This window comes from Watersipora subatra, chromosome 5 (assembly GCF_963576615.1).
Source record: "Watersipora subatra chromosome 5, tzWatSuba1.1, whole genome shotgun sequence".
Classification (NCBI taxonomy): Eukaryota; Metazoa; Bryozoa; class Gymnolaemata; order Cheilostomatida; family Watersiporidae; genus Watersipora; species Watersipora subatra.
In genome coordinates, this window is record NC_088712.1 from 29,136,803 (window position 1) to 29,154,579 (window position 17,777).

The following is a 17,777-nucleotide window of genomic DNA, read 5'->3' on the forward strand; positions in this document are numbered from 1 at the left end:
CTTATTATACTGTTGATCAGTCAGTACATACACTGCTATATGTTTTTAGCTATGTCATCATCATATTTTACAGTTGGCATCATTCTACATGTCTATTGCCTGGATACGTCGTCTTTTTACTTGAACAGGGGAGATAACTACTAGTTACAAATATATCATATGTATACCATGTATTTATACTATATACATTTAATATACAATTACATGTATATTCCAGTTTGACCAACCATTTCTGTTACATGATATCAATTACACTGAGTAATACACAGTTTCATGAATTCACACGAAAAGCTTTCATAGTTAATAAAGAATTAATCGGAATTAATTCATAAGTAATTGGAATGTGAGTCAGTCTCTAGTTCTCAAATAAAAGTTTTCTGGAGACAGTTCTCAGACAAATTCCTGTAGTAAAATTACAACTTTAGTTATACACGTATATAAGGCATGTAACTTACTATTTTATCTTGAAGTTTGTGTTGTATGAAAACACATGAGTGTATAATATTATATAATACTACTATAATACTGTAATAATGTGTATCTTTACCTGTTCTTTACCTTGTTTGCACAGTTGTAGTAATTCTCTAGTGCTTATTATGGTTTGTAGAAGGGAGTTAATCACCCCTTCAGAGCTAAAACCTTAAGTTACTCAACTAAAGACCATTAAGGAGAGTTTTTTACAGGAGTTTAGAGAAACAGCTGAACATGTTTTTATTGTATTGATAGATGAGTAGGGATAAGGTAAAAACGAGATATATAAAAAGTAAAAGTAAGTACGTACTAAAATGGGCACGACTTACACTATTTAAAGTATGTCATAATATTTTATCTGGTTTGCTGTCTGTCGGAAATCGACAATGACTTGCATTTTAGCAATGCATGCTTGGGTCAAGCAGTATGGTAGAGAAGAGGTGACCCAGTTCTCAGTATCTACCTCTTCCGAAGCTTTCAGATTAATCTGAAGGGATGCATTTTGCAACACGTCCAGTCTGACAGCCAGAGAGCCATTAACTTGTCCAATGTGTGAAGGACAGTGGTGAATCCTTAATGTGCCCATGTTGTCAGTGTGGTACACGGGGTCTCTAAGTTATTGTCTAGATTCGAAAGACCCAGCTGTTTGGTGTTGAAAGCTTGCTGAGAGCTTTTTGTCAGATCGGCATTAAGCAGGGCTCGAACCACCAGCTTCATGGTTGACAGTCAGTGGCATTTTAGGGTATTAGCAGAATAATATTTTGCTTTTATTATGAAACACAATATTCTGCAGCAACATATATGCGCCAAGAACTTCCGTATTTTGGCTAGTTTGATATGAACATAGCTTTTCCTGTTTTACATGCTCATTGCTATAGCTACATGCAAGCAAAGAACAATTAATAAATATTCAAAATATGTAAATAATTAAAGAGAAGAGTAACTACCGTTTGCAGGTTTAAAATGTATTTGATGAAGTCAAATATAATGGAACTGTTAGCAGGTTTCCTACCAGTCTACAGACAATCACACCAGGTTAGTTAACAGAATTATGAGAACTTGAGACAAGGTTAAATAAATTTTAAAAGAAAAATAATGATAGCAGTATTTTTCCTCAATGATGTATAGCATGGAAACAATATAAACCTGCCTAATAACAAACATGGGCAGGTAACTCCAAAGAATACTTGAATATTTCAATTCAGACTGCCATAGCAATGACCAAACAAACATACAAAACAGTTTGTCTGTATTCCAAGTCAGTCTGTTAATATTTGTCTAAATTCGCTATTAAATAGATTATTTATATTACAAGAGACTACAATATGACTGTGTAATTTACAAATGATACAAAAAATGGTTACAAAAATGGGTTGTGCATAGCTTTTAATAAATAAATCCTTGCCTAACTCATAATCTTCTGATTTCACAGCCAGAAAAATTATTACTAGCCAATAAATTTTATGTAAAATTCAATAGCTTTCACAGAATAATTCTTCCATTATTTGACCCAGTCTTTCTCTGCTCATGGATTGCTTTATACTGCTCTTAATAAGTATGAGGCAGGAATAAGTAAGCTCTCTTCGACGATTAGACAATTACTTGTGAGATCATTTGCCATCATGTCTTCCCTGTAAATTGAGCAAGAAGACAAGGTGAACAAATGACGCAATATTTAAAAGCGTGGTGGAAAAGAAATCGCTTTGCGACTTGAATCAGAATAAACTTAAACCATCAGTACGCGTGGGCCACTCCCGTCGTAGTTGGGCTAGACAGCCGACAACATAATATTCTCATCACTCACCTCAAACGAGTAGTGTAGACGAATAGGTATTCCCTTGTCATAAGAGCGATCGACTACACCCAACTTTCTACTTCGCTGATGGTATGATCGACAGTCGAGAGCATTGCTCAACTTCTCTTGTCAATAGAGGACTCCTGTAAATAGAGCAAAGTTATAAAGTCCAATGGTTTTTAATTATATAAAAAAAATTAATGAAAAGCTATCATGAAACTATTTGGTTATCATGAAGCGCGAACGAGATTTCTTCAAATAACAAATTCTTTAGCCTAAACCTACTCTTCGATGACTTTGCGAAACCTTACAAAAATAAAACAACATATACACCGTATTTAAATAATATGCGAAGATCCCTTGTCAATTTTACGAAAGCGGCAATCAGAGCTCAACCTGCCGAGCAAACGATGCTAATAATTTTGTTTTAAAACTGTAAAGATTAGTTTTAACATCTTAAATTTTGATGTTGCATGTGTCATAGTTATGGCTCATGTCACTCGATCTTGAATATATATATTCGTGGCATTCGATAGATTATTTTTATTATTATGTAACTTATAATTATATTATAAACATAACTATATTATGAACTCGCAGGTTTACAGCATATTATTTTATAGCGTCATCGCGGTTATATAAACTCGGCTTGCTATGTATCAACGCTAATAACTCCTCTCCTAGTGCACATAAAAAGCCAGTTTTGGCTGCAAACTGTGGCGAACATATCAAAGAGTGCACACAACTTTAATGATACATAGTTCTATAATAAAAATAAGCATTCAAATTTAGTCAAATTAAATATTGAAAGCTCCGGGACATTTCACCGCAGGCTGTAAGATCAACATAGGTTAATTGCAAGTAATAAATACCAATTATTAAAGATATTTCTCAACTTCTAAATGCATCTAAGTGCATCATGATGGCCAAATACAGACACTCAATTGAGTCTCGGCATGACAGTCGAGCATATGACCCGATCAGTTTATGTCACAAATATGTCATGATCATGCTGTGAGTTATGATTCAGTGAGCAGGGCAGAAACTGCAATAACCTCTGCCAAGCTACAAGTCACAAACAATCCAATACCCCCTGGATTTAAAGAGAAACACCCGCTAGTGCTTATGTTTAACAACATTGATTTCTGTGAGGAGACAAAAAGTGGGTCAGGTACTAGTCATCATGTGAATGGTATCATGTTTCAGAGTCAGGACACTACATCTCCTGATAATATTGTCTCATATGCAGCATCCACCCCGGTATCGGAGAGAGCCAGAACTATTCATAACCCTCCCAGAGTCTTACCTTCATACTACCTAGGCAAGCGGAGTTTCTCTACAATGTCATCAGAGGCTGTGTTTTCTCTGTCTAATGCCTCTGTAAGATAAAACTAAATTCAAGAACCGGTTACCTTTGACAAGATAAATAGAATTCATTCATACACATCACCAATGGCACATCACTCATCCCGAATAGATTATGAAAACATCCGTAGACAATTAACTTCTTCATACTCATTCTTTCTGAGCCACAAAAGTCATCCACACTAGGATGTGTCAACATGTTTTAACCAAAGTCAGCAATAATAGCATTTTCTATCGCCAGCCATGCCATGTGAATGATAATCACCCACAGAATTTTTACCTAGGCAGTTGCTGTACAGTAGCACAATCTACAAGATGTAAAATTATAGTCTAACCTGAGCAAAGCTATACAAGCCTTAACATACTCTTAATCAGGATTGTGGGAACGGAGGCAAGGTCAGTTTATCAAAGTAATACTGAATTATTATAAAATTGCATATTTGCTTCACTATTATTGTTTTTGTTAAGATTTGCTATGTTTTAATCACTATCTGTAACTAGTAATATGAACACACACTCATGAATTTATAATCTTTTAGATTTCATGGTGTGGTGAGGTATAACAAAAATCAACTTGTCAATAAACTTCTAAACGGCTCACTACATCAGTGCATCTTAATCTAACTCTCACAATCCGGTGTTTTTAGAGTTTTCTCAAAACTCTACAGTGAAATCTGGCTTTCCGTCAAGAGACAAACAATCAGCCAGTGAAATCCGGCTTTCGTCAAGAGGCGAACTATTAGTGAACTCTCGAGAGGAAAGGCAACCTGCTGTGCAATACACACGCAGATCAACCTGTACACCTAAACTAGAGGAGTGCGTAACCTGATTCACCGATCAAATCAACCTGATCAACCCAACCTGTAAACCGTTAACCTGTTGTGCTGTACATGCACAAATAACCTGAACTTTGATCAAGCAAGTCTGATCAAATTAACCTGAAGAAACTGTAAACCCGTTGTGCCATACGCATACGCTCAACTAACCCGAACATTATACGAATCATCATAGCATAGTGCTACAACTAGTAACAGAAACAATCCGTACATCTACAAGCAAATAAATAGAAGTGACTATAACCTGCCAACATAGAATCTAGCGCTGCTACGGTGCAACGCACACACGCTCTATCAATACAAACATTCGTAGAATTATATTGAACATTCAGACACACATAATCAAACCGCACCACATAATAACCTCCGTTACCACACCTCACGAGGAAATCAGCTGCATAGCACTAGCTATAAATAGTACAGCAGACGGAGGAACCCAGCCAGCTTATCAACCACAAGGACAAGCCAGCAGAGGGGAATGAATGAAGCAATCCAGCAACAGTCTACTCAAGCAGCTAAGTAAACAAGAAACAGTGAACATTTGACACACGTGTATAACTGATTCACAGCATAGTGCAACGAATTCAACTGTCAATATAAGCACTCATTTCTTTCTACGCTAGATAACCTGTGTAATTGCTTTAATTTGTCTGTCATATTGCAATTACTAACAATTCTCGATATCAACATTATTCTCTTCATTTACAGTTTTTATAAGAGTGTAAAATTCTGTGCATTTGTGAGTTTTAAAGTTGCCTCATATTGTAAATCATTCAAAAATTAACTGGCAACCACCCCTGCGTGTAAGCTGAACACATTTGATTGTTGACAAATCCTACAGCATAAACAAGCGTGAAAGATAAACATTGCTAAGATAGGTATCTATACGGTCATAAAATGTCTAGTCCAGTAAACGATTTGAGTGATGATGCCATTACTGATCTGCCCAGCCATGAAACAGAGGCTATTGTAGAACTTGAACAACAAATTAATGCTGAAAATTCTGAACCCGTTTTTGATAAACCCACCAATAATGGTAGTAGTACTGTAGTGACAGAATCTGTTGTTGATAACCCTACTAACAACTCCACAGCTATGGCTGCAGAAAATATGACGCGCAAGCAAGAGCGCAGAAATGTTGGTTCAGGTCTTAAGGCTACAGAAAGCCATATTTACCAGCCAAGTACTAAGCTCACAAAACTAGTTAGTTCTTCATACAGACTTATCAAGGTCTCTCAGCAGAAGTTGTCTCAAGAGATTTCTCCCGACTTGCTTTATGACATTCATGATGCACTGGGTGACCAGGCTAAGGAAATTCTTGGTACATACCGGGAGCTGCTGATACTCCATGACAATGATGAAGGCAAGCTTCCCAAATCCCTTCAAACCACGTACACCCAGATGCTCGCTCAAATGAAGTTTTTTAGAGACAGCATAGATAAAGATATTGATGCACTCGAAGAACAAGAAGAAGAAAAGCAGGCCGAGATGATGAGAAACCTAAATGAAGAAATTAACAAAAACGCAAGACTATTTCAAGAACTAACAGATGAGAGTAATCAAAGAAGAATGTATGGACATGAACTACCAGCTGCATCACCAACCGCAGAACAAAGCTCAGAAGAACAGCAACACTCCGAAGGTAGTGTTCACAACCAGGAATCAGCTGAAGATCACTCAGAACAACATCAAAAAAATGCTTTGCAGTTTCAGCCGACTCCACAAAGTGAGCCTGATCTCCACCCTCAACAGGCAATACAACAATCCAGCGAAAGACTGCATCAAAGAGGAATTAAAGCTCCTAGTCCTAGCACAAGCACAAACAACCAGGCAGATCCAATAGACAAACTAGCTAATGTTTTAGCATCTGCCATACAAAGATGAAGCATTGAGCCCGATGTATTCAAAGGAGACCTATTACAGCTCAAGGACTGGGAAGTAGATTTCGACATGTACCTACGAAACGAGAAAATTGATGAGTAGAACGATTTCGTTACCTCAAGAAGTTTACAGGTGGCGAGGCTAAGAAAGCTATTGAAGGACATTTCATGTCAAACACAGAACATGCGTATGCTGCAGCGCGACAACTTTCGAAAGAAAGATATGGAAACGAACACATCCTAGCGAGGAGCTTTAGAGACCAGCTTTCCAAGTGGCTGAGCGTATCCGATGATGGAAAAAACTTCACTAGAATTGAGTGATTTCTTAAGCCACTTGCTGAGTGCCCAGAGTTCAGTCCATTCCTTGAAAGTGTTGGATGATTACAGCGAAAACGAACAGATGTGCAGAAAACTACCAGTATGTCTAAAGTGGAAGTAGGCAAGAATAGTAGCCAAAACTGAAGAAAGCTATTACCGCTACCCAACCTTTAAGGAGTTCTGCAGCTTCGTAAAAAAAGAAGCAAAGATAGGACAACTTCTACTAGCAAGAGAATTCAACTCCAAAACAAAACTACCCGATAAGCAACTAAAAGGACCTGGTCAATCTAGGAATACATTATCAGCAGCTATCGATAAAGGATGCGTTCATTGTAAGTTAGATAACCATCAGGTTAGCGAATGCCGTAAACTGCGGAGACTTCCCAAGGCAGAAAAGAGTTCAACCATCAGACAGCTCAGCCTCTGCTTCAATTGCGTTTGTCCAGGGCACCTTTACAAAGAGTGTGCAACCAAGCTGAAATGCAGCGTCTGTGGAACAAGTCATGCTACAGTCTACCACGATCCGAACTTCAAACCCATGAAAGAAATTACTCAAACTCAACCAAATCCACCAGCCACAACTAACAGCGGTACTCAGAGAGTACAAGTACTACCAAGCGAAACAAACCCGAAGAGTGAACCACCCGGCAACACCACAAAAACTGTGTTGGCTACAACTACAACCAATGGACTCACAACTATGGCCATACCAGTTAAGATGTCAGGACCGTCTGGAAAATCAATGTTAGTCTATGCACTACTAGACAACATGTCGGATGCCTGCTACGCATCCCCTCAAGTTCTAAAAAGGTTAGAAGCAAAGGTAAGTGTTATAGAGCCCAATGTTACTATCCACACAATGAATGGACAACAGATATCAGATATAGAGAGATATGACAATCTCCACCTAACGGGTTTTATGAATGACAGTTCAGCTACCATAAATGCCTACAAAAGAAACATCCAGTGTGACAAGAGTCAATTACCATCACCCGAGCAGGCCAAACGATTTCGACACATGTCCGATATAGCCAAACATATGCCACCATTGTTAGACATACCAATTGAGCTGCTGATTGGAACGAATTACACCGAGGTCATTAAGCCACTGGAAACTCGTACTAGCACCAAATGTGAGCCTTTTGCAGTGAAAACGTTATTCGGTTAGACCATGTGTCGGGGACGTGAGCCAACTCGGCCAGTAAACTGGAAAGCATACACGACTTCAGCAGGCAAGGAAATCATGGACCTACTGGAGCAAGACTTCAAAGATGCCGAATCAGACGACAAACTTTCGCAACAAGACATTCGGTTTCTGAAAATCATGGAACAGAGAACGGAGGTAGACAGAAGCGGCAACTACATAATGCCTTTACCCTTCACTGCACCTCCAACATTACCCAAAAACCGAGCTCAAGCTGAGCAACGCTTCAAAGGACTCCTGAAGAAATTCAATGCTGATGCAAGCTACCAAGGTGATTACAACAAATTTATGCAGGATCGGATTGACTCAGGACACGTGGAAGAAGCACCAAGCACAACAGAATCAGGTAAAGTATGGTTCCTACCACACTTTGGCGTGAGACACAAAAGAAAGGATAAGTTGAGAGTGGTAGTTGACGCAAGCGCAAAGTTTTAAGGAGTAGCTCTAAATGATGAACTGTTAAGCGGGCCTGCCAATCTTAATTCCTTGCTTGGAATCTTGCTACGCTTCCGGAGAGAACCTGTCGCAGTCACATGCGACATCCAGCAAATGTTTCTCAACTTCATTGTTGATAGGCCTGACCGAGACTTTCTCAGATTCCTAGGGACTAGCAAGAATGGAAAGATCAAGGACTACCGGATGACCAAACATCTGTTTGGTGCCGCGAGCTCCCCTGGTGTAGCAACATACGGATTGCACCGAATAGCTGACGACTACAAAGATGAACACCAACATGCTGCAAAATTCTTAACAGAGGAGCTCTACGTAGATGATGGCGTAACCAGTGTGAGCACTGAGGAACAAGCCATTGATCTTATCACCAACGCAGTTAAGATCTGCACCAAAGCAAACATCAGACTACACAAGTTCAACTCCAACAGGAAAACTGTACTTTTGGGTATACCTGAATCAGAAAGGAGCGAGCAAATCAAAAACATCAACATCTTTGAAGAACAGCTTCCTAACGAAAGAACCCTTGGGATGGAATAAAATTTAGAGTCCGACTCTTTCCAATTTTCAGCCCCAGAAACCAACGACGCTATGATCACGAAGAGAAATGTGCTTTCCAAAATTGCACAAATCTATGACCCGATGTGCCTGATATCACCACTCATTTTAAAAGGCAAACTCATCCTACAAAGAGTCACAGCTGCAGACTTGGAATTGGATCAGTTGCTAGAACCCGACGACATGAGAGAGTGGAGAGACTGGCTAGATGACATAGGAAAACTAGCCAACTTCAGCATCAAGCGCTGTCTGAAACTTCCGGGAAACATTAAAACAATCCAGTTACACCATTTTAGTGATGCGAGCAGTCAAGGTTACGGTGCCTGCTCATACCTGCGGTACACGACTACAGAAAGAGAAATCGCGTACCACCTTATCATGTCAAAGTCGAGAGTGGCTCCATTAAAGAAAGTGACTACAATCCCTCGACTCGAGTTACAAGGAGCGGTTACGGCCAGCAGGCTAGCCAACCTGCTAAAAAAGGAGCTTAAGCTACCAACAGATAAAGAACTCATTTAGACAGACTCGACCATAACTCTAGGTTACATCCATAATAAAGCCAAATGGTTTCACGTGTATGTAGCTAATAGAGTCTCAGAGATCAGAAATTCATCAGACGCAAGTCAGTGGAAAAAGGTTTCCACGAAGGATAACCCTGCAGATCTCACATCGAGAGGCTGTATAGCAGAGCAAGTACAAATGGAAACATGGCTCACAGGCCCTGCCTTTCTCAAACGGAATGACATCAACAAGTACATAAGAGAACACACTGTGAACACCTCACTTCAAGCAGATGATCCTGAAATCCAAAGTATCACTTCTCTAGTAACAACTAAAACAACACCCCTGGCGAGCAAATTCACCAAGTTTAGCAGGTGGAACACTCTTATCAAAAGCCTAGCATTGCTCAAAAAAGTGATCACCAAATACAAGAAAAGGAAAGCAGAAGCCAAAACCACAAGAATATGGCAAAAACCGTCAATCAGCTCAGATGATTTTTAAATGCAGAAAACTTCATAATTGGAGTAGTACAACAGGAAGCGTATCCTAGCATGGTGGGAGAAGAGTCCTTGAAAAATCTGAACCCCCCAAATGGATGACAGGAACATACTCCATGTTGGTGGGAGAACAATCTCAAACATCTGGAACAAGCCGATCATAATCCCAAAGCATAGCCATCTCAGCACCTTGATAACAGGACACTACCACGAAAAGGTTTATCATATGGGATTCCACAGCACCTTAGGAGCTGTGAAAGGAAATGGATGCTGGCTAATCAGCGACCAGCCAATGTGAAGAGTGTTCTTAACAACTGTGTGGGATGTAAGCGCCATCGAGGCAAGCTTGCTATGCCGTACATGGGAAATGTACCAAACAAACGGCAAGAGAGGACTGCGTGTTTCACTCATATCAGGGCAGATGTCTTCGGACCATTCTACATGAAAGAGAGAAGCGAAGTGAAACGCTGGGGGCTGTTGATAACCTGTTTCTACACCAGAGCAGTCCACATAAAACTGCTAGAAGAAATGACGACAGATTGTCTCATTCAGGCAATGAGATGCTTCACGGCTTTGCGAGGACCAATTCAGTCCATGACTGTTGACAACGGCACCAACTTCGTTGGTATGCAAAATGAACTGGCCAAAGAATCATGCGTGAACAACTCGCAAATGAAAGGATATCTGGAACAGAACAGAATTGAGTTTCACTTCAACACTCCCACTGCTAGCCACCAGGGCAGGGTAACGGAATGCATGATAAGAACAGCTAGAGACATCCTCAATGGCATGATAATGCAATTCAAAATGGTAGATGCGAAAACATTGCGCACTGCATTTTACGAAGTTACAAACATTATCAACAGCCGGCCATTAACAGTAACCAAAATCACTGATGCTAATGTTCCTGTTGTGACTCCCAACCTGCTCCTGAATGGCAAGGTTACCCCTTTAGTAGCACCCCCGCCAGGAACATTTGAATCTGACAATGTTTACGGTAGGAAAAGATGGAAGCACTCCTAAGTGCTTGCCGAGGATTTCTGAAGGACATGGAAAAATGAATACTTGAACATGATAATGAAAAGGCAAAAATAGACTAAGAAAACGGATAATGTGTCAGTCGATGACATAGTAATGATTCAGGATGATAACATGGCAAGATGTGATTAGAGAATTGGACGTGTATCAAATGCGGTAGCGGGTAAGGATGGCCTTGTGCGAACAGTTGAGGTAACCTTGGGGAATAGACTCATTGATCGGAATGGCAGGCCTATACAGCAGGCAACAGTGCTGAACCGACCGATCACAAAAGTGGTTGTAGTTTTGAAAGCCTAGATTGACATTGATTAGTTATCTTTATGTTACCCACGTAGTAATCGTAGTAACACTTGAGTTAGTTATTATGTTATCCAAGTAAGTAGTAATAGTATGCTATAACGCATAAGAGCAAAAGGGCCTATTCTTGTTGCATTCAAGTAAAACAAGTAAAACCAATAATAAATTTAACAAATAAATTTGGTGGGAGTGTAAGATAAAATTAAATTCAAGAACCGGTTAACTTTGACAATATAAATAGATTTCATTCATACACATCACCAATGGCACATCACTCATCTCGAATAGATTGTGAAAACATCCATAAGCAATTAACTTCTTCATACTCATTCTTTCTGAGCAACAAAAGTCATCCATACTAGGATGTGTCAACATGTTTTAACCAAAGTCAGCAATAATAGCATTTTCTATCGCCGCCATGCCAGTTAACGATCGAATGATAATCACCCACAGAATTTTACCTAGGCAGCTGCTGAACAGTAGCACAATCTACAAGATGTAAAATTATAGTCTAACCTGAGCAAAGCTATACAAGCCTTAACATACTCTTAATCAGGATTGTGGGAACGGAGGCAAGGTCAGTTTATCAAAGTAATACTATTATTATTATATTATTATTAAATTATTATAAAATTATTATAAATAATTATTATAAAAGAATAATAATACTAATAAAATAATTATTATTATTATAAAGAACTATCATAAAATTGAAATATTTGCTTCACTACTATTGTTTTTGTTAAGATTTGTTGTTTTAATCACTATCTGTAACCAATAATGTGAACACACACTCATGAATTTATAATCTTTTAGATTTCACGGTGTGGTGAGGTATAACGAGAATCAACTTGTCAATAAACTTCTAAACGGCTCACTACATCAGTGCATCTTAATCTAACTCTCACAATCCGGTGTTTTTAGAGTTTTCTCAAAACTCTACAGCCTCTATGTTGTCTGAGTCCTTATTGAAGGAATTTGCATTCATTGCTGCAAAGACTAGCAGTGATCAGCTCTTCCCCAACTGGACAGGTTTTCAGAAACAGAGTAGTACTCCTGTAACCCACACCCTTCCAATGTTATGACTACACTACATTGATGTCATTCAGGTTTTTCCTACCAGTTTAGATACCATAGCACATGTACTGAAAACCAGTGTTGAGAAAGCTGACCATTTTCAGATGACACCTGTGACTTGTGTTTGACCTGGCTCTTTACTCTAAAGCACAACAGATTCGCTGGAAGGATGTGGGGCTGAAAGACAGACTATTCATCACACTTGGTAAATTCCATACTGCTATGGCATTTTTGGTGCGCTCAGCAAAATGTTCAAGATGTCAGAGTTTGAGGATATACTGGACGAGTCGAGAATCATAGCCAGTGGTTCGATGAGTGGAGTTATGTCAGGTCATATGTATAACCGATCCATTTATGCACACAAGTGTATGTATGAGGCTTTATCTCGATTGCAGTATGAGCATTATATGGACACCTGCTTGTACATGGAGGATCATGTACAAGCAGCGAATAAAGAAGACATAGCCCTAGTGTATTCTGGCTCAGAGTCGCCGCCATTGTCAGCTCAGTATGATCAGTTCTAGGCTTTTATTGATGGGCAATGTGAAAACAGCCCTACTTAAAAGTACTGGAACCTATACTTACAGGCTGTCCGAATTCTACTGTGTTTCATATGTGCAACAAGAGAGTCAAACTGGGAGTCTCATGTCAACTCGCTACGGTTAATGCTGCCTTTCTTCTTCTCATTAGATTGCCCAAACTAAACAAAGTATGCACACCAGGCATAAGGCAGACCAGGCCTTGTATTGTAAAATGTTTGCACTCACAGAAATATGCATAACTGCTTTCCATCTCAAGGCTGGTATAATGTCTAACAGAGTACAAACTCACAGAATCATTGACACAAACAAATGCATTGGTTTAATGGGTCCTTGTGTTACAGATATAGAGCAGTCTACTGGACTAAAATGGCTGAAAAGGTAGACACTCATCCAGACTTGTATAGGACTTTGGTTTAGGAGAGAGGTACATGGAAATTGAGGCATCTAGATTGTGAACCATTCAGCAGGGTTGCAGGTGACCAGGGAATTAAACAGACTCTCAACAGAGACTGTAAGACAAGCGGAGGATTACATGGGATCACACTGACAGATGGTAAGTATGTTTTATAACACAACATTGAAAGTTCATGGAATACCAGGTGCTGATCTCTATTTTATTCAGAAAGATGTTTCCTTTGTGAAAAAAAAACCAAACATGATTTGACTTGCAGCCAAGAACATCTTAAAGAATAGAGAAAGCATAATATTATTATGCTTTATTATTTATCTTGAGGTGTTGACTGATGTTCTAAAAAATGAATCAAGGAGATTGACCAACCAGAAGCTGAGATATAGCCAGCCAAACACAGGTCTACCAAAAACATAAGTGTTTTGGTAATCATCAATATATGACGTATGAAATCGACTTGTGTGCCATTGGTCAATTAAGCCAACTAATGCGCTCTCCTATAACAATCACGGCATTTTAATTGGTTTAATCCCTGAAAGTATAGAACAATCAAATTGGGCCTAACAATCATTGTTCTGAGAATTCCGAACCAGTCCCTCTGACGTGTAGATTAGTTTTAGAATAAAATAATTACACGCATCTATTATTTTGCAACATTCTGCTATCACTTTCTACAAATTATATTAGTTACATAATTCATTCTATACACAGTTATATTATTATTTTGTATAATATGCATTATGATTATTATATTAATCATAAAAATAATCATAGATAAGATAATAGATCAATAGAAAAATCAAATCAAAAGTTATCGTTTTCTTCTCTTACAGCAAGAGCAGCACGGTCAAGTTATTCATTTTAAGATTATGGCTGTAGTGAACTTACAGTCTGTTAATAGTGACGATAATCATAAAAATCAACTGAATGCTGCAGTAGATACACAGTAGAAAAATGATGAATGAACAAAAACTCACATTCTCATTTCTTATTCTAAACGAAATGCAATCGCGGATGTCGCATATAGACTATACACGCGCCGTTCGTTGAACAGAGGATCTTCGGAGCATATCCGTGGAGATCGAGTTAAAGTTTGAAGCACAATAGTCAAAATCTGCTCTTCTGTTTTGAAAAATCACGGCGAGGGGTTGTGGGCAAATGCCTTTATCACACAAAGTTTGCTTGATTTTCCTGAGAAACCAGAGCTAGTCTCTAAATTATTTACTATCGCGAGAAGCGTTTCACATCTCGTAGCCAAAACAATCATTCTACGTAACGGCGGTAATGGTGCGCAACTCCGGCACATGAACATTAAGTCGATTTCATACGTCACAGTTTTCGGGATTTTCGAAGGGTTTTCTTCTGATTCTTTATTAAGTAGACCTGTGTTTGGCTGGCTATATCTCAGCTTCTAGTGGGTCAATCTCCTTGATTCTTTTTTTAGAACATAAGTCAACACCTCAAGATAACTAATAAAGCATAATAATATTATGCTTTTTCTATTCTTTAAACTGCTCAAAGAGCTGTTGGTTTGCCAATGATAGTTTACAAGCTGATCATCATACTTTTTTGTCTAGGTGCTCTGCAAAGATGTTATCTCACGCAGAGTGAGCGAGCGACAATTGCAAGAGAATGTGAGAACATGGCCAACATGAGAGATGGATGCACACTCCTAACTCACCTTTTTGACAAAAGGTATACCATGTAGATTTTTTGTTACAAACTGATTCATACTGTTGATTTTGTGTCACTTGATTCTTGATGGAGATACAAATGATTATTGATTGATGCTGATATAGTACAAGTGTATGTATACATGTGTATGCAAAAATGTACTGTGCTAATTGATGCTTGTGAATGATTTGAATCATCATTTTCTCATTATAATTTTTTAGAATGAAAGCAGATGAAGAGGCCATTCAGACTATGATGAGTTATTAATCCATTCATCAACCCATGAACATATGATGGGAGAAAGACTGTGCAGTCTGATATCTGGTGTAATTGCTAGCCTAAAAGCCAAAGAAGACTTGCTCAGTGTTTTTCAAAATGGTAAAGAATGTGTGAGAGCTTTCCTGTCCGATAGAATTTACAGCACCAAAGTGGATTTCTTTGCGCCAATCAAGGCGTCTAAAGTAAGCACACTCCTTGACACTCAGAAAAAATGAACAGCAAGACGGGCAAAGGCTGCTACACTAGTCAACGATAGATCACTTTATGCTCGTTTACTTATTGTTAGTAGAACAAGGGAGATTGACCTTTGCTCTATCTTGAGATATCCCTTTAGCAGTGTATCATTTCCTTTACTGGTGCCGATGGTGTTATTGCAAAGGCCAACAAATCAAAGCTTTTGAATACAATAGAGGTTTATTTTAAATGTGATGAAATAAACTTGCAGGAAATCTCGGGTCCCTCCACTCTTATTGTTGATGCAATGGCTCTTATCCAATCTTTGACCAGTGGAGTTCCACACACGTTTGGCCTACTTGCTGAATTACTGTTGTCCATGCTTCTAACCAAAGTTAAATAAGTTAAAGCACAGAGGGTGGGCTTTGTCATTGACACTTACCTACAAGTCAGTCTTAAAGATACAGAAAGATCAAAGCGTGTTGGCACTGATGTTATAAACAACAACAGCCCAACATCTCAAATCCTGAAGTGAATGTTTCGAAGCAATTCAAGAAGTATATCTCATCTAAACAAAATAAGAATGAGCTTCTCAGATTTGTTGTGACTCCTTGGCAAACATGCAAACTTGATGAAAACTTAACAGTATTTGCCACCACCACAAAAAAATGCCATGCTTACACATACAATTCATGTCAGCTCCCAACAATACATCAAACTCCTGAACTGGTTTCACACCACAAAGAGGCCAACACTCGTCTCATACTACATGGTGTCCACGCCAGCCAATCATTTGATACAGTTAACATATCCGGCTCAGATACTGATGTCGCCATTTTGGCATTGTCTCACAGCTCTCAGTTTAGATGTTCTGATATTGGATTTCTCACTGGTACATGGGATAGGAGACGTATTCTTGATATCAAGTAGAAATCAGAGAAGTTCCATGATCATCTGCCGGCACTCATTGGTTTGCATGCATTCACAGGGTGTGATGATGTTAGTTCATTTAGTGGTAAAAAAGATGGCAGCATTCAAACTTCTTGATGCTCACCAACCAGATCGAGACGCATGTTTGCATGCACTCGCAAAACTGGGTGATAGTTTTGACTGCTCCGATGAGCTTTTACTTTCCATGGAAATGGTTACCTGTCGGCAATATGGTTCTCCGGACAATAATATAAATGAGTTGAGGTTCCAGAGGTTTATTCTGTCAAGAGGTGCCAGCAGCCAAATGTCACCTTGCAAAGAATCGCTGAGGCAGCTTTCCAAAAGAGCCATTTATGTAGCAGCTTTGTGGAAGCGATTTGTTAACCCTCTTATTGATCAACCTAGCCCTGTAGGTAGAGGATGGGATGAAGAAGCCAACCAGTATGTTGTCAAGTGGCATGGCGACCCTATTGCCCCAATGAAGTACTCAAAGATGTCTTTTGCTCATGTAAGGCTAGTAAATGTCAGTCTGGACAATGTGGCTGCTGTAAGCAGAACCTGAAATGCACTGAGTTCTGTCGGTGTTGTCACTGTGAGAATAAAGCTGGAGGAGATGACAACGACAAAGGAGAAATCTAAGAGGACAACAACTTTGATGGCTAGTTTCAGTTCTGGTGTATTTGAATTCATTATTTTCTTCATTTGTTCCAACATAATCTAGTCTTAATTTTTTCATAGACCAGTGGATAATCAAACAAACAACTATCAATGTTTTTTTAACTTGTTTGATAATTCGAAAGGCGTATGCCAGCAAGGAGGCATTTCTATCCACCGCTGTGATTTTTTTTACAATCAAAATCTTTAGTTATACTTTCATTTAAAAGATATGAGTGTTCGGTCAATATAGTGCTAAACACTTAATGCTCAGTTTGATTTTAAATGATTCCCATATGTAATGAAGGGGGTTTGTTCGTATTTTTATACACTCCTGTTTTCTCGACTACCGTGCCGGCTTGGAGCGAGTTACTATCCAGATTTGAAAAATTCAGGTTTTTTGACCCAGAAACTCTTTAAACCACAACTGTCATGACGAACTTTTATCGTATTTACTAGGTAAATCAGACACGCTGATTCCAATTTTGTACTCAAAATAAAGATTAGTCCACTAACCTTCAAAGTCATTTAGGCTTTTTTAAAGCTTTCCAATCTCCGTTTCGAAAACAACACAATCGGCATTACAAGCTCCGCCCATAAATATGTGACGAAACCTAGTATTTTCAGGAACGGAAAAATTAGACACATTCATGTGTCTACCTCTTGCATGTTGTGCTCCGGAAAAATTCTATGCAATCCGTAATAGGTGACTTCAACTCAGTTGGCCCAACTAGTACGCTCCTGCTAGCCATAATCACTCATAACCAATTCGAATTGAACAGACAGTTGATTGTAGGATCTTCAACCCTGAAGAACCTTGCAAACAAA

General features: G+C 38.9%; 3 protein-coding genes and 1 long non-coding RNA gene across 4 annotated transcripts; 3 read left to right on the top strand and 1 right to left on the bottom strand.

Moving 5' to 3' along the window:
• Positions 1–1,475: 1,475 nt before the first annotated feature.
• Positions 1,476–3,753, bottom strand: LOC137396951 (uncharacterized). Its single transcript, XR_010978675.1, has 3 exons — positions 3,573–3,753; positions 2,276–2,409; positions 1,476–2,102 (listed from the first exon to the last, which is right to left on the bottom strand). It is a non-coding gene; the product is annotated as an uncharacterized lncRNA (long non-coding RNA).
• A 4,665-nt stretch (positions 3,754–8,418) lies between these two features.
• Positions 8,419–8,859, top strand: LOC137397257 (uncharacterized). Its single transcript, XM_068083544.1, has one exon. The coding sequence runs from the start codon at positions 8,419–8,421 to the stop codon at positions 8,857–8,859; it is 441 nt and encodes a 146-aa protein (XP_067939645.1).
• A 51-nt stretch (positions 8,860–8,910) lies between these two features.
• On the top strand, positions 8,911–9,396 carry LOC137397258 (uncharacterized). Its single transcript, XM_068083545.1, has one exon. The coding sequence runs from the start codon at positions 8,911–8,913 to the stop codon at positions 9,394–9,396; it is 486 nt and encodes a 161-aa protein (XP_067939646.1).
• Positions 9,397–10,142: 746 nt separating this feature from the next.
• Positions 10,143–10,898, top strand: LOC137397259 (uncharacterized). Its single transcript, XM_068083546.1, has one exon. It carries the CDS (start codon positions 10,143–10,145, stop codon positions 10,896–10,898), a length of 756 nt encoding a protein of 251 aa, XP_067939647.1.
• Positions 10,899–17,777: the final 6,879 nt, after the last annotated feature.